The sequence below is a fragment of the Chamaea fasciata genome, unplaced genomic scaffold, assembly GCF_029207755.1.
Source record: "Chamaea fasciata isolate MVZ Bird 193981 ecotype frontalis unplaced genomic scaffold, bChaFas1.0.hap1 SCAF_5, whole genome shotgun sequence".
Classification (NCBI taxonomy): domain Eukaryota; kingdom Metazoa; phylum Chordata; class Aves; order Passeriformes; family Sylviidae; genus Chamaea; species Chamaea fasciata.
The window spans coordinates 8,220,627-8,244,408 of NW_027094090.1; the positions used below are offsets into that span (position 1 = coordinate 8,220,627).

The 23,782-nt window shown below is 41.3% G+C and overlaps 2 protein-coding genes across 3 annotated transcripts in view; both read left to right on the forward strand.

Annotated features, from left to right (window-relative positions):
- Positions 1–23,782, forward strand: part of SEMA3D (semaphorin 3D) — a 132,841-nt gene that overhangs the window by 40,862 nt on the left and 68,197 nt on the right. For both annotated transcript variants that reach the window (XM_066182771.1, XM_066182772.1), the window contains exons 2-3: positions 355–545; positions 15,142–15,302. In XM_066182771.1, coding sequence (XP_066038868.1) covers positions 431–545; positions 15,142–15,302 — 276 coding nt within the window. In that variant the 5' untranslated portion in view covers positions 355–430. The remainder of the gene's footprint in view (positions 1–354; positions 546–15,141; positions 15,303–23,782) is intronic.
- On the forward strand, positions 7,279–9,269 carry LOC136290048 (inositol 1,4,5-trisphosphate receptor-interacting protein-like 1). Its single transcript, XM_066184491.1, has 2 exons — positions 7,279–7,566; positions 7,623–9,269. Exons 1-2 carry the CDS (start codon positions 7,279–7,281, stop codon positions 9,267–9,269), a joined length of 1,935 nt encoding a protein of 644 aa, XP_066040588.1.

The following is a 23,782-nucleotide window of genomic DNA, read 5'->3' on the forward strand; positions in this document are numbered from 1 at the left end:
TATAAAACATTTAAATATCCAATGAACTGGTACGGACTAACAAGTTGCGTGGTCACTTTTGAGAGGCAAATGTTCTTTTTGTGGATACTGCATTAATTTAATTTGTGCTTTAACTTTAGCTATGCTCGACACTGGTGTTTGAAAAGTTTACATACTTTTCCAATGTCAAAATGTGCAAATTTAGTATTACAGAAACAAAACATTTATACTTGTACTAGAGGAAAACATACTTTTGCAGCAAAGAAATTAAATGAGCTGCTCTTTAAAGATAGGTCTGGCTTGCTTACAGAATTATTATTTATGCAGTAATGCAGGTCTACTGAAAATGCAGATATTTTCCTTTTTTTCTTCCAGATAAAACTTGGGTTGTTTGAAAAGTGAGGAGATACTTCACCGTAGTGCAAAAGAAGATACAGAAGAAGAGAGCAGAATGAGAGCTTTGCAAATGCCACATGCCTGCAGCCTGCTGTCTTTAGTGATGTTGTTCCTTCCAGTCACTGGAACGTCAAAACAAAATATCCCAAGACTGAAGCTTTCCTATAAAGGTAAACTTTTCACTATTTTTTCTGATTCTGCTACTTTTGTTTTGATGTGATGTTGCCAGGAGTTCATTTGTATTACTTACCAGGAAAGCAAAACACTCTCCCAGAAAAATATTATAGAAGCCTTAAGGATGGATGAATTCTGCCTAGGGACAGTATTATATTCCGGGGTTTTTTTTGTTGAATAGGGCCACATGTTCCTGAAATATAACTGTCTTCTTAAACTATTATTTCTATTTGCTCCAAGTGGATGTTAACAGAATACATAAATTAGAGGGGTGTGGTACTTCAAACACTCTGAGGCCCATGGGAGACATTTCCATGTGGCTGCTGGGGATGATGTGAGACATGGAGGACATTAACACCTTACTAGAGCATCAGAGAAAGTCTAGAGAGCTACCTCAAGTGTTTCAAGGCGACTGACATTTATTTTTGTAATTCTTTTTCTATCACTAAGTTGGTATGATAAGGTCTTTACATGTGTTTTTCTTTCTCCTTCCCTCTTTAGATCAAAAAAGCGTGTTTCTCTGTGGAATTCCTTAGTCTTGTGTGTAGTTCTTGTTGAGGATGGTACTGTCCGAAGGGTTTCAACACAGACATATTTATGTATCATTGGACAATTTTTTAAAGAAGGTAGATTTCATGTTGCTTTGAATGTACAGTACACCTTCACAAGCACAGAGATGTGTCACTGATGTTGTCTTCTTTAGCTAAAGCAAATGCTCTCCAGTTAGTTATGTTTCAACTATGTCAGCACCCTGCCCTTATGGGAGCTATTTCTGCTCTGTTTTTCAAACTTATGTCTTCCTATGCGTTGCAGAATTGCACTCAGGATGGTGTGATGGGACAGGCTGTAAAGCCTTCATCGGGGCTTATGATATGTTTATCATGAGTTTAACACCCAGAGGAATTTATTGAGGAAGCAGAATGACATGCTATTTATTTACAAGCTTCTCGTTTGCTAGATTTGCATGCTACTGTGCATGCGATTCCACTGTGTATAGATGTGTTTGTGCGAGAGAGATGGAGGAAGCAAGATCAAGGGATCTTGACAACATTTTTATAAATTCAGGAAACAGTTGCACTCACTGAAGCCAATGAATACAGAAACTGAAAGACCTGACATGAGTTATGAAAGTTAGCAGTAAAACCCTCCTAACATACAGCCAGCCTTCTCACAGTTTGGCCTTTTGAGATAATTCCCAAAAGCAGCATATACCATATGGCAATGGCATTTATTGTGGATTTGACACTCACAATTAGTGAATTCCTCTCAACTTCAAAAGCAGATCGCCTTTGGCAAAATACTGATGGATGCATTTGGCAGGTAAAGAGGGGGAGAAAGAAAAATTATTGAGGTCAACACGGGGAAAAAAGAAATGGCTAAAATCTTAGTTTAAAATAGTGGCAAAGACCTGCTGGGAGTGGTTTGGAAAATGCCTGAGCTCGTTTCAAAAGACAGTGAGCAGATGATTGATATCTAGGCCCTGACCCAAACTTTTATTAGCAACTTTATAAACCTTTCAGTTTGGCTTGAGGGATACCGTTTCCTGTCCAAACTTATCCACCTATATCCCTGTAGGGTGGGAAATCAACAAGAGAGACAGATGCAAAATAGCACATAAATCTTAATTCGGAGAGCTGTGATGGAACTGAAAACCCAGAAGAAAGAGAATTCTGATAATTTATTGTGCCTTGTCCAACTTGTTTTGGGGGGTGGAAGGTGTATATTTTTCCACATGGGACAAGAAAAAATTTACTGCTGCTTTTTCACACTTATGTATTATAAATGATTCCAGTATGGCTTATCATAATTAAACCATATTTTTTTGTTGATAACAGGATGTCAGATATACTGAATATTTAATAAAGTTGTCAGAATTAAGTCTACCTTCCTTCCCCCAAGTGTTTCAGACAAAATAACTCCACGGTTTCTGCAAGTAAGATGTAAGAGAAATGAACTCTCTTGCCAGTTCTCATAAAATTGTTAGTCATGTCACTGACAAGTCCTGGCATCTCTGTTCTTTGGAATTAAGACTTGAAATATTGTGAGGAGGAGTATAGAGGGTTTTTTCCCTTCTTTATGGAAAACAGACAAAAACTGGGCATATAAGGCATTTCTAAAACCCTGGTCATGCATGTGTCTCTCAGCTGCATCAGTGAGTGGTGGATGGGGGAAGAGGGAGAGGGTGGGGTAGTTAAAGATGTGTCTATAACTGCAGTAGTGCTTCAATAAACCACAGCATGTCACAGCTCTTTTGTGTTCAGACAGCAATTAAAATTTTAGACCTTCTCTTAATGGCATTTATAGGTTTTCATCTTCTCTGGGTTTTCATCTTAAGCAGTGGGAATCTATTCTGGAGATGTTAAGATATTCCAGTGAGTGATGTGGGGATCAATGCAATGTCATATGATGGATTTCCTTTATTGTTTGCCGCAGTCTAAAAACGTGTTCTAAAAAATTGTGTGCATATAAAACTAAAACTGCACATGATTCAATTGAAATATGTTGTAATACTGAATGAAAGTTGTGTATTCTCCACTGGTGTAAATATAGTACACTATGATCTTTAATCACATATCTCATCCTTTATTCCCATATTTTCCCTGATCCATTAGTTGAAAAATTCTCTTCTTCACTTAGACTTAACTTCTAGGGATTGGTTCCTGTCATTACTATCCCAGAAATTTTCACTGCTCTTGTGATGTTTTTAGGGTGCTCTCACTGCATAGACCTTACTTAATCTGTATATCTTAGATACTTCTACAAGTCTGAGGTGCTTTTATTATTATGTTACAGCTTTAATACATGGAGGAAGTAACAAAATGTCTTCTAATAGAAGATTGCCATCTTTAGAAAACCAGGGGATGATTTTTGAGTAATATTCCATATTTTAATACTCTTTGTCTAGCACTGCTTTCAGCCTAAGAGAAACAGTGTGTATTAATCACTCATTTTCATGTAGCTGGAGATAACCTGTGATCTTACCCAAACTGCAGAACTCAAGCACAGAAGTGACGTTCAGCTTCCCTCGGCAGCACATCCTCCTTGTCTTCTGCCTCATTTAATATCCTCATTCCAACCTCAAGAGCAGATGCAGAAGGTTTTCATATACCAGTCTCATTCACTACTGTCATTTTCAGGACAGCATCAGTTTTGTTAATAAAGAATGGAAGGGTCTCTGTCCAAATTCATACCTGTTTAATTCATACAGTGTAGACAGTCTATTATTTCTGTCTATCTTCTGAATAATCTTTTTTAATTCATTGAGAGGTACTTCTATGCATTTTTTCTGAGTGTTTCTCTAGGTTCTACTTTATAGGGAAAAGTAGAGAATAGCCAAACCAGAAGGTTGATTGTCTTCTAAGGAAAAGAAAAAATAATAAACTTTTTTCAATTTGTGGCTATCCTAAAATTTCCCTGCAGAAATGCATATTCCTAATTGCAGATTTAACCCTATTGATTTGATTTACTTTGCTGCTTTTCATGGACATCTTAGTAAGTGTAGTTTTTGCTCTCAGTGAATGCATTTATTTTACAGAAGTGTGCATCCTGGTTTATTGTCTGAGGGGGGTGCCCCAGCTCAGATTTGGACATTGTCACCCGTGATATCCACAAACATATATCATTCCCCTGTAGGAATGTGACCATGCCTCAGAGCAAGCCGTGAGGTCTTGTGACACAGTACATAGGAAAAAGAACAACTGAAGGCAACCTTTGGCTTTTAAAACAGGATTTACTTAGCATCGTTAAAAACAACTATGGCAGTAATTTAAATCTAATAAACAAGAGCATTATTCTAAGCTGATTTGTTTTTCTCCACATTGAATGAACTAAGATGCAGTTTCCCACTGAAGTCATGGCAAGAGTTTGGCCACTGAATTAAATTGAAGCAAGATCAAATTCACACTCCTCACTTTTTTCTTCTTACATAAGTAAACTAAAGACAGGCAGTTCTTTCTCCTCTGCTGAAGGATGACAGTGCTAAATCATCAGCTCCACATGGAAATTAGCAGTGTTTAAGGGTTTTTTAGTTTCATGCAGTGTTATGCAAGCAGAGTTTTCTTCCCCCTAAGAGTGATCTATTCTTTAAACATGGTAAAAGAGCAAACAGAGAACATTTTGGTGCCAGGAATTCTTCTGAAAATTTGACTGGATGAGTGCACTTGCTTAGTGTTCAAAAATGGTCCTTTGAACATGCTACTTTACAGTGTCAGGCATTCTGTTGTCTACATTGTCCTTGCTTTAAACCTGTTTCATTTTATAACTGATGAGATGCTTAACTATTGCATCAGAGCAGTTAGTTTGTTAAGTTTCAGTACAGTTGGCTTATTTCCATGTAATGCATCATTTAATTATACATATAAAACATAGTTAAAATTGTACAGCTCCTTGAGCCTCACTTAAACTGTCTGTGACACTGCAGTAATCCCAGTACCCTGATGGGGTGTTGCAAAGGTATGACTGGTTGGAATGTGGTAAACTGGTGATGTGTAAGAGAGCCTAGAAATGAGTTTGCATTTTGCAGCTGTGCTTGCTCTGCTGGAGGAGGAAGTAAAACCAAAAAGAAAAACCTGCTCTTGTGGTAGTATCAGCAGCTGTAAATCTGAATGCTTATGAAAATCAAGGAAAATGTCTTGAGTGAGGAAGTGGTGTTTTTCCCTTGTTGTTACTGAATTAATTTTTGATGGTTTGTTATTTCTCAGAAAAATCTATCTTGGATTCCTTTGCGGAAAAACTTGAAGTGTTTATGTGAGAGTGAAGATCCTAGTACTGGATGATTGTATAGTTATGCAAAAGACGTTGCCTGTTTTGTCTCAAAAATGCTTTCTGGAGGCAGTGATCATTGAGACTTAAAATACACCATAGCTTGAAGATGGATGGGCACTGCTGTCCATGCGAGGAAGGTCTCTTATATATGTAGCAAACTAAATATAAATTGGAAGGCATTTAGTAATGGGAAAACCATCAAATTCCTTACAGACTTTTTTTCCTTTTTAAGCTAGTGAACTTGAAGGTCAGATCCAACTATATGTTGCATTTTCTGTCATATAATTATCATATATATAATGTCCTGGAGAGCAGCCTCCAGCCACTGACATCAACAGTTTACATAGCAGTTGAACTAAGAATAACCTTGGAGAACTGACCCGTATCAACCTCTTAACAGTGTAAACTGCAGCTCACAACAACTTTTGTTTTTTCATGGTCACAGAAGGGCCTCAGTTGGATAAAAGAAGAATTGTGTTTGAAAAATACAAAACTATTCTGCTGAATGTTCACTTCATTAAATCTTGGAAGATGAGAGGAAACGAAACTGAAAGAGTGATACCTGGCAAGGAATTTTTGCTCCCTTGTAAAAAGAAGGATGGGACAACATCAAAAACAGCTTCCCTAGAAGAATGTGGGGAAGGTACATGATAAGTGGCAACAGCTCGGAAGAGGGTTCAAAACTCTTCCTTTGACAACTTATTTATTGACATCTGTTAAGCAAATCCAATTCAGAGCAGTTTCAGAAATCCCAACATTGTTCTCCTTCTGCTCACTAATGGGAGGGCATGATCTACCTGACATCAGTATCTGTTTAGCAGTGGACATCTGTGGTCACTATGCAGGTAATCGAGTCACACCCTGTTTCCCTTCCCTCCCTCCCAATTTCTGAAGTTCCATTTATAGATGAGTTCCCCAAAGAAGGACTAGGGAGCATAATCTCTCCTGTACTCACAGTCCATTGGAGATGAATAAAAAAAGAGATAGCAGAAAGAGACAGAAGTTCCTTTATCAGTAAGAGAGATTGGCTAACTGTTTAAGGGAGACAGTTTTGAAGATGCTGGGAGTGGCAAAGGTAGATCTTTGCACAAATTTGAAAAAACAGACATTCTACTTTCTGAAAAAAACCTGGCTATGCCAGAGTTTTGCAGTGCTGAACCATAGAGTTTGAGAGCTAAGAGGTTATTGAAGACACCAAAACCTTTTAATTAACTTAATTGGCCTTTTTAGGATGGTATTAAATCTTCCTGTGCATCATCCAAGCAAACTGGATTTCTTTGAGGAAGATTTCTCACTAAATCTGTAAAAAAAAATTAGCCTACATCCTGCCCCAAAAGTAATAAGGATAAATACTACTAATAAGAAATTTCTCCCTCCAGTGTTTCATAAAAGCCTTAATTGAGAACCATCCATGGGTCATGTCACCAAAATTTAGATTTGAAAAGGGTTTTGTGGGAGGCAGCTTGTGCCTGCTTTGTAAAGGGAAGCTCTGGGGTTGCCCGGTTCCCCAGTGACGGGTGTGCACTTGGTGCCCGTTGGGTCTCGGGGTGCCCAGGGCCATGATGAGCTCCCCGAGCTGGGCTGGGGATGGCGGGTGGGGCCGGCCTGTGATGCGCTCTGGGTTCTGTGACATCATGGGGGCCGTGTCACAATGGGGGCAGCTCTAAAAGGCCCCGGCGGGTGCCGCTGCCCCAGTCGAGCTTGGGCAAGCGGTGAGTGCACACGCAGAGAGGGGACAGGGCTGCAGGAGGGCTGGGGCAGGAGCGCCGGCACCCGGGGCCTGTGTTCCGCCCCCGCATCCAGGGCCCAGCCCCTGGGAGCGCCTTGCTCAGGCCCAGGTGCTTGTGGGGGCAGCGGTGCAGGCCTTGCCGCCTGCCAGCTGCCGGGGCCCTGTCCTTCCTGCCCCCCACGGTCTGTCTCCATTCCGGCCCCACTGAAGCCCTTCTGTGTGTCCTCCTGCAGACCATGGCTTTCTTGTCCTTGGTCTTGGTGCTCATGCAAAGCCTGATCCAGTACCCGTGGCCAGCTGGCGACGGGCTGGATGAGGCCACGTACTGGCGCATGCAGGAGCGTCAGGAGCTGTTGAAGCGCCGGATGGCTCGGCTGCTGCAGGAGCTGGAGCAGGGGCCCCCGGGGCAGCACGACCAGGCCTGGGGAGCCTGGCCCTTTGGTGCTCTGCAGCACTGGCCATTCTGGCTGCTTGCTGGAGTCCTGCTCCTCTGGGGACTGTGGTTAACCACAAGAGGAGGAGCCGTAAAGCCAGCAACAGCAGCAAGGACCAGATCTCCTGCGAGACCTTGGGAGATTAGAGAGGAAAAGAAGAGGAAGAAGAGAGTGTGGAGTCAAAGGAAGGTGGCAAAAACATTGATATGACTGTGGAGGTAGAGGACAGCAGCACTGGAAATGACAGAGAAGGCAGTCCTGTGGCCGCAAAGGAAGTTGAAGGTGACGGTGATGGGAAGGTGCAGGAAAGCAGTGATGCCAGTTGTCAGAGAAGCAGTGATTCGGCTGGGCAGGAGGATAGCAGTGGTCATGGGAGTGAGGTAGACCCTAGTGGTTTTGCTGCAAGTGAGGAAGGAAAGAAGGGAATGATCAAAGAAGATGACAGTGATAGAAACAAGGGTGAAGAACAGGATGGCGTAAATGTGGAGGGAAAGAAGATTGAGGCTAGAAAAGGAGACAAACAAGGTAATATGGCTGCCAGTGAAAAAGAAGACAGTGATGGAGGCAAGGAAGAAAGGGGCAGTGGTGACATTGAAGACAGAGACACGCCACACATTGGGAATAGGCCAGGCATCCTTTTAGTGGACTGTGTCCAGTGGCCTGTGGAGGAGCTGGAGAGGGGTTGCTCAGTGTCAGCTGAGCTGATGGAGAGCTTGAGGCACGTCTTTGTGGACAGCGTCAGCAACAGCTTCTACCCGGTGCCTCAAGAAGCCATCGGGGTGGGCAGCGCCTTTGAGGGTTGGAGTCCCCGTGAGTGGGATGGGGTGTACCGTGTGCTGGTGCCGCTGAGTCCCCCACCAGGGCACGCCTTCCACCTGGAGCTGAACAGTGCAGGGCAGATGGCAGCCAGGAGCTTCAGGGTCCATGTGGAGTGGGTGTGCACGTGCCAGATGGAGCAGCTGGGCCAGGAGCTGCTGTGCTTCCTGCACCACTCGCAGAAGGAGCTGCGGCGGAAGCATCAGCGCAGCCTCCTAAGGACACTCTGCACTGGCTCCTACCTGGACGTGGAGAAAACCTCCCACTGGTTCTCCCAGCTGGTGAGATCCTTGTGGCTGCATGTGCCTCAGTCATCCTCATGGCACTTGGTGTTTCAGCCCTGCGGCCGCTCCTGCCAATTCCAGCTGAGTGATGGCAAGGAGAGCCTGAGGGTGGAGATGCTCTTTGGGGTGCACCAAGGGGACTCAGACATCTTTGTGGTCAGCCAGCCCTCAGAGGCCCAGAGAGGCGGCTCCAGCATTCTTGGGAGCAGCCAGCCTGCCAAGGCCAACGTCATGGCAAGCACAGCGTGGCCTGAGACATACGCTGTGGCCGAGGCAAAATTCTTCCGGCACATCGCCAGGCAGGTGCCCTGTGAGAGCTTGCACCTGAAATGCCTGCAGGTCTTCACCTGCATCCTGAGGGGCACAGGTTTTTCCAGCTCTGTCTGGAAGACCGTGGTCACGCACTTGCTGACCACCGTACTGCTGTCCCAGTGGCACAGGAAGGAATTTGCACGGGGGCTGTGGGACATCATGGCGTACCTGGGCTGCTGCCTGCAGCTGAAACGCCTGGAGCACTTTGTGCTAGGCAACGAGAGGCTTCCTGCAGAGATCAGCTTGCCACCGGCAATGAGAAAGGTTGAGCCGCTCAACCGCTTTGAGCACCTGGCCCGAGATGCAGCTGCCCACAGAGAGGCCATGCAGGCTTATGGTCAGCTGCAGTTTCGCCTCTGGGAGCTGCTCTCCAGCCAGTGAGAGGAGTTCCCTTCACAGAGCTGGGCTGGGGGCGCTCACAGCCTATGGCAGCCACGTGAACATTGCATCATAGTTGCCTTTGTCACTGGCAATCCTGAAGCTGTTTTCCTGCTTCTGTACAAGGAAGGAAGGAAGGAAGATGTTGCAGCACATGGATGCATGAATTCCTTGTGCAGACACATCAGAGAGTTGCCTTGCCCTTCACCTCCCAGTTACAACGTTTTTGCCTAAGTGGATGCAACAGAAATTGGCTCCACCTGCACATCCTCCCAGAAGACAGTGAAGCTGGTAGAGGTTGCGTGGAACGCCTGGACGACAGAAACGTTTCCTGTTAGGGACTTAATGTAGTTTTTTAGTTAGGCATAGCTTTAATGGTTTGGTAGGATGTAGTTGGTAGTAGATGCACTTTACCATAGGAGAATAGGTAGTCGAAGTTTTCATAGTGAGACTAGTTCATTAACGTTCCTTGCAGAGGCCTTTTAGTGCTGTCAGTGTGTTGTTGGTGAATTAAGGTGAATGAGACAATTGTGGGTTGTTGTTCGGCGGCGTTGTTCAGGCTGGGTTTGTGTTCGGAGTTTGGGTTTTTAAATTTGTGCTGAGTGACCACCAGGGCGGAGCTGAGAGGGGATAGCAGGAGGGAGCTTGGGCCGGAGGAGTGACATCATGGAGAACTGGATTGGCTCAGCGCAGCAGCCAATCACTCCATGGGGTTGAAAAAGGATTGGACAGAGATGCGCCTTTGGGTTGGACCAGTCAGGACCCCTGGATGGGAGCCAATTAGAAGAGAGATGATTTGGATCCACCTGGAGGCTATAAAAGGACTCCTCCGTGGAGAGGCGGGGTCCTCCAGGGGTGCTCCAGACCAAAGGAAGGGGCCCCTAGCATGCAGGCTGTCTCTCTTTTTTTTTTTTTACCCAAGTCTGCTTTGTTGCTGGCAACCTTGGGCTTACCCCAGGTCCCTGTTCGCAGTTGTTGTTTTCTTCAATAAAAAACCATTAAACCTAATCACAGAGACTGGCTTCTCTTTTTTAAGTGTATAACTGTTTTGCAAAGTTAGCCTTAGTTTAGGGAATTGAACTGCCTTACTGTAGTTGCTTGTCTGCTTTTCAGTAATATTTGGATAGCTCTGTTTGAAATATTAATAGAAGGAGACAAGTTTCTCAAATTGCCTGAAATGTGTCGTTCTTTGTATTTAACCCTCTGTATCTTAGGGAATGGCCTTCCTATACCCCTTCTCATAATAATGATTTTTTTGCAAATTGAGATGTTGGATATTTTATCTCTGCTGTCACTTAAGCATTCCCATAGAAATGCTTGAAAGTTGAATTGAAAATGCCCTGAAGTGCCTGAAATTTTTCAACAGAGTACTCATGAGTTTTTTAGGAATCTTTGGATAAGTGTTCTTTACATAGTCATTTTTATATGCTCCTGACATAAAATTCAGTCCTAAAAGTTGAAAAGAGAAGTCCCTGACTGTAATACCTATGGTTTAATACATAGTTCTTTTTTTGGCTTTTCATAACTGAGGTTTTGACACAAAGTTGTGACAACAAAAAGTCATTTTTTTTTCTATTCCTGGTTATCTGTATCCCTTTGGGGAGTCTCTGCTGTGCTATGGCTATTAAATCTTCCACCAGGCTTAATAGATCTAATTGCAATGAGAACCACATAGCACGTACTGCTTTGTTCGTCATAAGATGCAGCTAAACAAACATAATTTAATTCTTGCAATACATAGTAGAGATTAGTAGTAGTTTGGAAGTATTTATTCTCTTTGCCTTTGTATCAATACATCTGGGGTTAACTGGTCAATTTTAAACTCAGAATACCTTAGGAATTGGATACATTTTTGTAGTCATGTCATAAATACTTTTCTTTATCTCAGAAGTTTGGTTGAGAATTTCTGCAATGCCCATGTAAATCTTCATGTGTTTCTCCAACACGAGAAAGGACTTGCTCCTACCTAAAGAAAAGTGATGAGTCCTTTGTTCTTTGCTGTGTATTAAAATTATAGAGCCTTTAATTTCAGAGTCCTTCAAAGGTGTCATTAGGTTTAACTGTTTGGAAAGAGGTTGAGATATTCCCTTTATGCTAATTAGTTGTAGGTTGTTATTAAAAAAAGTCTGTAACTGGTCACAGAGGGAATTCTGAGTCTCAGCCAAGGTGGTTCCACATTGCCGCATTCTTACATCATGCTGGAGTTGAGGAATGGTAGCGTGGTCACCACAGACGTGACTTGATGCTAAGAAGTCTAAATATGTTTTTTAAATGCAAATACATATTATCAGAACAGAATGACATTTTTACTTTTGAAGGCTTTTTGCTGTTGCTCTGCTGCTGGAGATTTTTTAAGTAAGCAATGATCATGCTGTCGTAAGCCAAGCCCACTGAGATACTGTGCTAAACGAATAAAATGTAGTCACTATTCCAGCTTCTACTACTCAGCAGTGAAATATTAACCCAGCAGGGGAGTTAGCTTATTTAATCACCAGGCTGGGAAAAAAAACTGTTTAATTTTGAGGGAAACAGCAAATAGAGACTCTAACACTGAGTGCTGAACATGTTCTCAGGAAAGACCATCCCTGTAACTAACTTTGTTACTGTGCCTTGTGAGAATGCTGGTTCTGTGTTAGCCAGCTTACAGAGATGCAGTGATTCAAATCGACAGCTTGCTCTAAACTTGAAAATCATTGGGAAATGTGCTTTTCACAGTAAATTTTTCCAGTCTAATATCCTTGGTGATAGTAAATATGTCTCACTGTGAAGGGAAATTTCAATGCCTAAGGTTGGATTGTGTTGTTTTATGGAATGAGAACGATGATTAATTTGGCTGCAATTTAATCAGCCCTCTGTTAATGCTTACTTGTGAAATTTTATTAGGTCATGTTACAGTTATAATCCTACCAGTACTCATGCTCATAGTCCTATTTCCAAGCTGTTTTCAATAGTAAATAACTGACCAAACCTGATTCTTCACTGCTTTGCATCAGTAAGAAAGGAGTGTGCAGTGTTGTCATTTCAATCTGGGGTATTCTACAGATGTTTTCCTTATGATGTAGTAAAATAAATGATTGTATAAGGCATCAGACAGGGCTCATTCTCACTTGGGCATTTCAGTCATGAGGCAGCATCTTCCCCCACTATTGTAGCTGTTCTAGGTGGGGATTTTTACTGAGAAATTCTAGAACTGTTAAAGAGTAGATGACAAATGTCCATTTGGAATGGTTGGTTCAGAGATCGTTCCTTTCAAATGAGAAAGAAATGGGAAGTAGAGAGCAGTCTCAATCATCATCCTTCATGTATGTGGAGAATCAAATCCACATATTTTTGCAACTGACACGCTTGTCAAGGCCCATGCTTTTCATGCCTCTAAGTAGGGAAAGTTCTTTGGAGTACTTGCACAAGTATGTAATTTATTCTTCCTTAGATCAAATTCCTGCAGCTGCAGATGGGAAGGAATTTTCCCTCATATTCTGTATGTCAGTTACCTGTGTCCTGCAGGTGAGGACTGAGGTTTTTATAGTACCATGTTACCTATAAGCTGCTCCTAAATGATCTTGCTGGCAATTAATAAACAGATCTTTTAAAGTGTTACTAGTTTGTCTTCACAAAAACTATGTGAGAAAGGACAGTGCTGGTATATAGCAGTGTAGTGCCCAGCATTGCAAATAGTTTTTCTGTTAGAAGCAGGATTTTTTTTTTCCAAAGTACTGCCAAATAAATCTCACTTAGGGGAATAGGAGTGGCAGTGCATGATAATTTGTTTTCAGATTGTACCTTTACAACACCCTGCACTGAGCCAGACAAATGCACACAAACTTAAATAGAAGTGACTGAGCCAGAAAGTAGTTGTCATAATTACATTCCAGTTAGATTAATAATTATAAAATATTTTTCCTCACAGGATACTGTTTATTAGCTAACACCAGAACTTAGTCTTTTCTTGCCATGGTTTTTGAAAGACCTTGGAGAAAAATGTTTGGGTGGGTTTTTTTTTTCCCTTTAGTTCATTCAATACTTTTTCTCCAAAACACTGGCCCTAATTTTCATCATGATCAGGATGTGCAAATAACTTTTGCAGTAAGTCTGGCTTTTCTAGCAGGAAAGCTACATTGTCCATCCAGTGCCAGGAAGGTGGAAATACCCTTAATTTTATGTTCAGTAAAATACAGGATTTGCCTTTCTGTCTGATGATTTCCAAATAGTTTAGCTTGGAGAGTTTGCTTGTGGAAGAACTGATGCACATATTTATTTTCTTTTCCCCAGTGTAATGACTGCCCAACAAGACTTAACTATCCTGTACTCTTTTCTATATGTTGTTTGTATTCTCATCCAGAATTACGTCCACAGAGTATTCATTTGGCAGAATGTTACAGAATTTTATAGTCCTTTAGATTTTTTGCAGCATTATAGATCTTTCATTAGTTTCACAGAGCATCATTTTTTTTCCTTAATTACCTTTTAAAAGAGATTTGAAGCTACTGTTAATTCACAGTAAAACTCTAGTGTCAAAATTTTGATTCTAATAGGGATTTTAGAGATTTTGCTACTGGATGTTCCCCTTACTATACCATCCTCATTGAATTGGAATAAATTATCTTTGAAGATCCCTTGATTGGCTGGAGAAACAGGCCCATGTAAACCATGTGAAGTTCAACAAGGCCAAGTGCAAGATTCTACACCTGGGTCAGGGCAATCCTTGATACCAACACAGACTGGATGATGAATAGGTTGTGTGAAGAATAGGTTGAGTGCAGCCCTGCAGACAAGGACTTGGGGATACTAGTGAATGAAAAAATGGATATGAGCCAGCAATGTGTGCTCACAGCGTGCAAAGCCAGCTGTACCCTGGGCTGTACTACAAGAAGTGTGTTCAGCAGGTAAAGGGAGGGGTTTCTGCCTGTACAGTCTGCTCTGGTGAGACCCACCTGCAGTCCTACACTCAGTTCTGGGGCACCCAGTTCAAGAAAGACATGGACCTTGAAATGAACCATGAGAAGAGCCCTGATAATGGTCAGAGGGCTGTAACACCTTCCACATGAGGACAGGCCGAGAGGCTTGGAGTTTTTCTGCCCAGAGAAAAGGCTCTGAGGAGACGTTATTGATGTTTTTCAATAGATAAAGGGGGCTGTAAAAAATATGAGCAAGGGCTTTTTACTAAAGCCTTTAGTAACAGGGCAAGGGGCAATAGTTTTAAACTGAAAGAGAGTAGAAAGAAACTGGATATAAGAAAGACATTTTCTGTTATGAGAGTGGTGGGAAGCTGGCACAGGTTGCCCAGAGAAGTTGTGGATACCCCATCTGTAGACGTGTTGAAGGCTATGTTAGGTGGGGCTTTGACCAAGCTGACCCTACTCATACTGAGGGAGTTGAACTGGATGATCTTCAAATGTCCCTACCCACTATTTCCTCGTCCTAATTACTCTTGGCTGGCATTGACCTTCTTTGCTGCTTTATATTTGGAGCACCAAATATGGTGAGGTATTGATCCTTGAGCATGTGTATCCATGAGTATGATAATATAAACACAGTTTTCTTAGAATGAAGGAAAGATATAGCACACATTTTGCAAAGATCTGTCTTCTGTGGTTTCTGATTTATGTTGAACTTCTGATTCTTTTATGCTATACAGATAATTTATTAGAAAAAATTATATAGAAAAATATTTTGTGAAAGAAATATTACCCAATTTGGATGTAAAGACACCCCGAGAGAACCCCAAAGTTAACAGGAACTTTATTATGACTCTGGAAAGACATGCTCCAAAACTGCGCTTATCTCACTGCTATACTCCATGCATATATTTATAAAAGACACTGATGAGTCATATATAAACATTTTGATTATAACGATTTTCTTCGTTTTCCCACAGACTTGCTGCTTTCAAACAGCTGCATCCCATTCCTGGGCTCAGCAGAGGGGCTTGATTTTCGAACCCTGCTGCTAGATGAGGAGAGGGGCCGGCTGCTAGTCGGGGCAAAGGACCACATCTTCCAGCTCAACTTGGTTGATGTAAACAAAAATGTGAAAAAGGTCAGTGCATTTTCCACAGATTTAATCTCCTAAGTTAAATTTTGTTAAATTCTTTTGTTTGTATTGTGTTTTTATTTATTTATTTCTTCACTGGGTAACTGCAGATTTCGTTGTGCATTGCAATTTACCAAAATTTTATAATACCACATCCCACAGTTATACATACTATCTTTCATCAATTGAATTTCTCACATGATATGATCTCCTGTGTGACTGATGACCTGCAAGAGATCAGCTATATGGAAGAGCCCTGCAGTGCATGAAAATAGCATCAAAATATCAGCAAACAGGAAAAATGTAGCTCAGAGTGTTCACTTCTCAACTCCTCTGGTCATGGTTACCTTCCTCATTCAAAAGCATTTGGAAGGAAATAACTGAAGACAGCTCTTTCATTGCTTCCTGGCATCAGTGGGATTGCTTTACTGTAATACTGAACAGAACAGAGGCAATTTGGATGGTTTAAATTATAGTAAAATGTAAGTGGCAATTTTAGCATTTCTGTTAATATCTAGAATTACTAGTGATAGGAAAAGCTTCCACTGGGATCTGCTGTAGTCCCTTGCCCATGCCCGGTGACAATGTGTTAACTTGAGATAATAAGATGACAATTTAGCTTTCAATATTTCTAGCAGACATGGTGAACTGGAGCTTTTGTAAGCACAGTTGACTGCTATGAGTGAAAACCAGATGCTTGCACAGGAACACATGAAAACTGGTTTCCTGCTTCTTCCAGATATGAAGAAAATTTGAATTCTCAGCTGTGTTTGGTATTTTCTTTAGGCACAGAAGGGGGTTTTAAATTACTGCATTCTGCTGCCAGCTCTGAAGAGGTAACTGACCCTGAATTTAATGTGATTGCAGGCAGGGGCTGAACAGGTGGAACAAGAGACTGTTTTGCCCACATGTTTGAGAGCAACACTTGCTATCATTATGTATAGAAGAGATACAGTACCAGGTGGAATATCTTGTTCCTCATCTTGACTTCAGCAATGCTGCACATGCCAGTTTTTGTAAAACTCAGATTCTGAGTATTTCAGGAAATTTCTTTTTGCGATGCTTTGTCAAGCACTTACCTTGGCTTCAGTCATCTCAGTAATTGACTCAAAATCCACCACCCCCTCAGGATATTGCATTAATAACAGCACTGCTAATTATAATTGCAAATATTCTGACTACAAATTGATTTTTGGTGTGGGCTTTCTGTAGAAAATAGGTTTTGTTTGTGTGGAAAGCAGACTTCTGTTTCTGTGGGATGCTGCTTGCCTCCTGAGAGATGCTGAGTGCTGTCACCTGCCATTATGTTCAGTGGGGCTTTATGAGCCCAGACCCTGCTGGAGGTGGCGCACCCTGCATGAGCCACCCCTCAGTCCAAGCTGGTGACATTTTCCCTTTGGCCAAACCACCACTGATCATTATAACCTTGTGCTTCCCAAGAGGAGCAGAACACAGACACAGCCAGGAGAGCTAACCTGCAATCAGACAGTGGTATAGATGTTACAGAGAAAAGACTTTGTATTGGAAGGAAAATTTGCGTTTCCTAAGATGAATAGAGAATGTATTGCTTACATACCTGTGGTAACCGGAAAGGAGGGAATAAAATTCCTAACCACTTGCATATCTAGACTAAATATGTGTGCAGGTTCAGATACTTCTTTTCATAGTAAATCAATAGTTTAACTATTCAGATAATATTTAACTTTTCAGAAAAAAAAACACATGAGGCAAATTATATTTAACTGGGAAGAACTGACTGAGAAGCCTTGCAGGGGATCCTGGTGTGATGATTTCCAAGGCCTCCATGGGCATAAAACAACTTTATAAATGTATCTCCTTGCAGAAATGCCCAGGTAACACAAGACAATGTCACACAAGTGTTTCTCTTTAATTCCACTGTGCTGGGCTGGTTGAATCTTGTCATTGGAGGGAAGAGATGAGGTGAAGGAAGTTGCCTGAGGAACTGTGTATAAATCTCAGTCACTGAGGAGGATGCTAGGGGATACTCTACAGTAGCAGTGAAGTGTCAGAAAGTAGCATTTGCCGGTGCTGTGTTTAGACTGACCCTAGTTTGGGTTGGCACCGGGCCAGGCGGCTCTCTTCCAGGCTTTCCCAGCGTGAGGAAACCACACATGTTGGGACTACAAGGGTCTGAAGTGCATCCTTTGTACTCCTCTGGAGTACAAGTCGTCTGGAAAAAATAATCTGCTTACACATAGCCTCTAAAATGAGTAGAAATTGATTAGAATATTAAGTTTCTGCCCATAAATGGTGTATTTAGTAATGACTTTGAGGAAGGAGTGTTAAAAGCAAGCTGAGGGGGTGAGAGAGGTATAACAGCTTTGAGACTAGAATGCAAGATTGTGCATAGTTTAGGGTTTCCTTTCTTTAAAACAAAGCTGAGCATGAACTTTAGAATGCTCTGTGCTGGCTAGATTCATCTTATTTTAATAAAGCTCTCAATTTCAGATATTTGTTTTGTTAGGAGCTACTGATACCTCCAAAAGCCAAGTCAGAATCCCCAATAATTTGTTCTCATATGTGGATATAATTACTTGGCAAGATTATCTTTTAGCTCTATATTAAGACATTTCTGGAATAGTATTCAAAGAAACATCCAAAGCATTGTATCCTGCTCCCTTCTCTAATGTATACATATTTATAATTAAATAACTTCCTTTTTGAAGCCTATTTATTTACCTAAATTAGTTAATTTGACTTACATATATTAAGTTATGGCTTTATTTCCTGGTGTATTTTTCCTTATGAAATAAATCAATAGTTCTGCTGGAGTCCCAGTTTCTTGAATCATTGTAGTTTTTATTCAATTTATTGTGTAATAGGTTGAAAACTTCCTTAGCTGGCAGCTTGAAAAAAATCTGTCCGGTTTCCAGTGCTTGCAAACCTCATTATAGAACAACAGTAAGTACCACAGTGTAATAAGCAAGTCGTCCAGAATGACAGGCAAATGCAGAAAGCTAAAGTGATTATAGTCAATAAATATATGTAGTTTAGCAATGGATAATCATCTTTCTGTAGCAGGGATATATTTTCTCTGAAGTTTTGCTGTACAGAAGCCGTTAGCTCCTGTTGCTGGAGTGGCATTATAAAGTGCCACAGTCTTTATCTGAAAGATCCTCACATACCTGACAAATTCTGCAAGCTATTTGCAAGCTGGAAGAATTGTGATTTCTTCCTATGAGTAAAATAAAGATGGTCAGCAAAAGAAAGCAGATCTACTGAAGGCCTCTGTGCTGTTACCACCAGAAGTGCTGTATAAAACAAAAGGATGTTTAATAGCATGGGAGGCTGGAAAGCTGGAGAAGGAACACCAGGCTCTGGGATCCTGCTGGAAACAGTACTTTACTACATCAAATTTTCTTGTGAATTTGTGTAAAGCCTTTTCTATTTTACTCCTAAAGCTAAATAAATACGGAACACAACATGTTTTCAGCTGGGTAAGCAGTGGGTAAATATCTGCAATGCAGTGGTGCCCCTTTCTGTGGCTGTGCTAACAGTGCACACGGGGTTACGTGTCAGCGCCATTATCACGGTGTGATCCACGGCATGACCCGCCCAGCTCCGAAGGAATAGGAATGCTATCAAGGCCTGACAAGCTTTTGAAAAGCTGCCAACCTGCAGGGCTGTCAGTGCTAGAAGACACAGCCCCATGTGGGCCAAATAGATAAACATGTCAGATCCCCAATAGCAGCTTTTGAAACAAGTTGTTTTCATCTGTCCCAGCGTGCACTGGCTCTGGGTCACAAATTATCATCGCTTGGAGCATCCTCAGTTTGTAGTTGCTGCTGTTTTTCTGGCATGTGCAGCTGTCTTGTGACATCCTTGATTGCCCACTTGTATTGACTATTATCTGTATTTTACAGGGAAAAATATACATATGCATAAATATATATTTATCTGCTGGATAAGTGCTTGTGAAATAGCTGCACATAATTTTTGTTTCTATAACTACAGTGCTTGCCAACAGTTCAAGTGGGCTTGTATTTCAGCACTATTTGCAGTGTGACCCACCCATCTCTGCAGGAAGGGGAACATATATGCAAATACAGATGCATATTTATGTAAAATAGCACCCTCGAGATACAGGAGCAGAATTTTACATTCATTGCTCTGAGAAACTTTCTGTCAGTCTATATAAGCGTGGTCTCAATTAGGAATGAGCCCAGTGGGAGTTTAGCCAGTACTGAAAGGAAGCTTTGGTTCTTGCCATCAGGGCTGAGCCTCAGGAATACACAGAGTCTGAGGTGTTTATTGCAGCCTTGAAACACAGTAATACCAAGATTGCTCCTTCTTAAAAAATATGTGCTGCTTATTCTGTTGCTCAAAGGAAGTTAGCTTCCTTCCTGTCAGCAAAACTGCAGACAGTCTGAGAGTGAAGCTTTCTTGACCTGTCAGAAGAAAATGTTTGCCAGGAAACATAATTGAAGGCTAAAGAGTCATGTGGAAACCACTGGAGATACTTAAACTTATAGAAGTGGGGAATCAGGACTGAGATAATCTAGGATAAACCCAGTGCAACTTCAGGTTAGGGTCTTCCAGAGACAGAGGTTCTTGCTAGCCCTTGGAGGGGTTTTACTGCTGAGATATTTACTCTATAAAGTTGTTTGACAGGCTTAAATTTAGGCACCTGTGTAGACAAAGTGAGAGCTTTTGAAAAATGTTTACAGACACAAAACAACAGATGGAGCAAGACGTGAAGAAAGCAGTGTGAATCCAGAATGACAGCAGTCCTAGGTGGAAGAGAGTGTCTCTGTTATTTCCTTTTGCATTGTTGCCATAAATTATGTTTCCGTAAACATCCACTGTCATTTTTGTATTTTACCCATGTGTTTAGCTATGAAGAATGGCTAGTATCCTGCTCTCTGAAAACATTTGCTTGTATTGGTCATTGGCTTTTTCAAAGGTAGGATTTGTTTTTAGTCTGAAGTGATAAACATGTCAGCAGCAATGCTGTTTACCCTAAAAATCCTGGTCTATGGTTTCCTTTTAGGAGACACAGACAGTAGTCAGAAGTCTGCTGTGGTTACGTTGTGGAAAATGAAGTGTAGAAGCACTGAAGTCTTTCAAGATTTAATCCAGTGTAAATGAAATCAGCATCTGCTCTGTTTTCTTTAAGCTTTCGCGTGTGCTCATAACATACGCATGAAAATGCACTTTTCAGAAAACCCTTGAGTCTGGAAGTATTGGCTGCTGCTTAAGTTGTGCTGGAAATCACAGTTTTAAGAGGAGAACTGGGGCATGTGGAGAGGTCACTTTCACAGATGAAATTTTAAAGCCCATTTGGTTCTAATATGAGGATTCACTCTAACAGCCACCTGCCAAATTTAAGCTACCAAAAATCTTATGAATGTATCTTCCAAATACACAACCTCTATTTTCTCTGAGTTCCAGTGCATTTTACTCAGTTTGACAGCACCATGGAAATAAAGAATGCCATACATTGACACTGGCTTTCTTGATGTGTTGTAAATCACTTTGAAACAAGCCTCATATTCTCTCTTTCCCCCTTCCTGTTACGTCAGATTATATCTATCAGAGATCCAATTTTCTGTTATTATGAAATAATTGGAGATGGCAATTGTGGTCAGTTTATTTCCTAGATGTGTGTTGCAGGTTTGGGATATAGTACCACAGGTGAAAATCTGTGGCAGATGTAAACAAGATTAAGGATACATTCTTGGCTTTTAAGGGTCTCTTAAGTATTTCTGGGAGTTAGGTAAACCTTGATGAAACTGCTATAAAGAAAGCCAGATGAGAAAACTCTAAGGACAGCCTGGTTAATTTTCAAATACAGGGAGAAATTTAGGTGAGAAACTTAGATGTGTCAGCTTCCTTTGCTTGCTGATGACTTTAAAATACTGGATTCCATAGTACAGCAGTTACAGTGAGAATTACTTACAAGACCTGCTTGGGGTCACCTTCCTGTTAGAATTTGTGTGTGAGAACAATCTTACCAGTTCCCCAAGCTGTGAACTTACATACTGCCCACATCAATGCAGCAGATGTGAGATATTTAGAGAATAACTGGTATATGAATATGGTATGCTAAAATCAGATCATTGCCCCATTAATTAGTGCAGTTGGTTATAACATGGTGCTAATAATGTCAGGGTCACTGGTTCAGTCCCTGTTCAGGCCATTCATTTAAGAGTTGAACTCGATGATCCTTGTGGTCCTTTCCAACTCAGAAGATTCTGTGATTCTGTGATAAATGTAACACTCTTTGTTTTCCATGAAATAATACAGAGAATGCATTAAATTCTTTCCAGCGTTTTCTAGGAAATTCAGTAAATTTTTAATGCTGGCAGTAATTTTCAGTGAAGTGACCTGGGGTCAGTGTACAGCAGTGACAAATGTCCTAGTTCTCAGGATGCAATCCATGAACACCCACTGTTACTGCATTGGGGCATGACATTTGTGATATTGTCTTATGCAGCAGGATGACATTCTTATTGGCTCACTATCATATGTTTTCTCAGTGCTCCTTGATCTTACTGTTTTTCTTTGCTTTTGATTTTTGAGCTATGAATTAAAAGTTCTTCAGAAAATCAAGAAAAGAATATTAAAAGAAAAAAAGAAAGTCGCATTATTGTCATTTTACTGGTGGGAAAATTGAGACCTGACTGTCACATAGAGTAAGGCAATAACAGAACTAGGATTAGACTGTCTCCTGGTTTACTTCAGTCTGTTTGACTCATGTTGCTCTCTTTACTGTACTCATTTTATGGTCCCATTGAACTACGTCATGAGTCCTTTCTTTTTTTTTTTTTTTTTCCACACATGGGGGTAGTTTTTCATGGAGAAGAGTTTCTCCGAGGGAGTATATTGCATATGCCAGCATGACAAGGGGTTTACAACTCAATCTGGCTTTGTTCTTTGGAAACTGCAGTTGGGACTGTCATATGGGGAATTTACCCATACCAGTGAGCCTAAGCTTCTGATTTATGGTGTGCATGCTTCACAAAGCCTTAATAAGACATTCTGATGCCCAGAAAGCTGTAATTTTATTGCATACCTTCCCTCAAGCATCAGTATGATGAATACCTAGTACAAAGAATGAAACAAGGGAAGAAAGCTGGCCTTCTCTTGCTGCATCAAGCAGCTGTTTAGAATCTGTATTTCCATCTAAATGCTTTTATCACCTCTTATTCCTTCAAAACAGGAAGGGAGCAATCCCTTTCTTCACAGCCCCCAGATTCAGTGTGTGAGTGTTTTGAGACATGCCATTCAGCTGGTGTCCTTCCCTCCTGGTAGGGACACACCCTGCTGGTGCTCCCTGCACCACTGACAGGGCACTTTGGGCTGTCTGGTGCCAGAGGCTGCACTGATAGAGAAGTGCTGGAGCACGTGCACAGCATCAGGCATGGGAGAGGCTCCAGTGAGCTCCCCAGGGCTGCTCAAAGCTGACAGCCTCAATGGGACACTCAAGTGCTTGCTGCTGGCATGAGCATGGCTCTCTTGGGGACTTGAAATTGGAGTCACGTTGGTCAGTTGGTCTCACTCCCTGCTATCAGCACCACCTACATCATGAAGCAGTTATTCCTTTAATAACCCAGTCCAAAGCTGCTGTAAGTGGCCCTTTGGGATACTTCATGCAACTTCTTCAGGAATGTTGTTGCTGTGGAACAGATCCTTGTTTCTCCAGTGTTTCAGATTTAATTTTTGTTAAAATCAACAAAATTAAAAGCAGTTATTCCCATTTCCTCTGACTGTTTAAAATTCGAGTCTTCAGAGCCCTTTGATTCTTCCTGCATAATTTAACTCCACTTGTATTAGTGATGCTTCCCAACTTTCTGTCACCTGCATGGGTTGTGACAAGAGTTCTGGGTTTTTACCAAGGCTGCTGAAGGGGTACATGAAATAGGATGAGCTCTGACACTGTTTCTTGAGGAACTTCACGAGTAACTTTCTACCTCAAGTTCTTTACTTAGCAGACCATTTTCTTTTCTTTGCTTCTTCTAGTGCCTGTTTTTTACAGCTGAGCTAAATAAGTTTCCATGTGACAATTTAGTAAATACCTAGATGGAGCCATTACAAAGAGCAGCTCTAGCACCTTAATGTAATACAGCTGGGTTGTTAAAGTACAATATTGGAGTGGACTAATGTCTGTTTACCAAGTTATATTGTCTTCTCTACCACACTCAATTGTCATTGGAAACTTGTGTTATTTCTTCCCTAACAAAAAACTTGTTTTGAAACCTTTCAAACAGATGAAGTATGACCAATGGGTTTTTAAATTGTTTAGGTAGCTTATGATCTTCCTCTTTTGTATTGTGACAATATATAGCATTTTCCACTCATTTTATGAAGTCCTTCACCATTCTAGTTTTAGAAGCCTAATTAGAAGTGATTCTTGAAAACGCTGTACTTTCACACAACTTTTTTTTTTTGTAATGAGACTTCACTATTTTATTTTTGAGCATCCCATCTCCTAAGGATTTATAGTCTGAAGTGTTAGCTTAGGA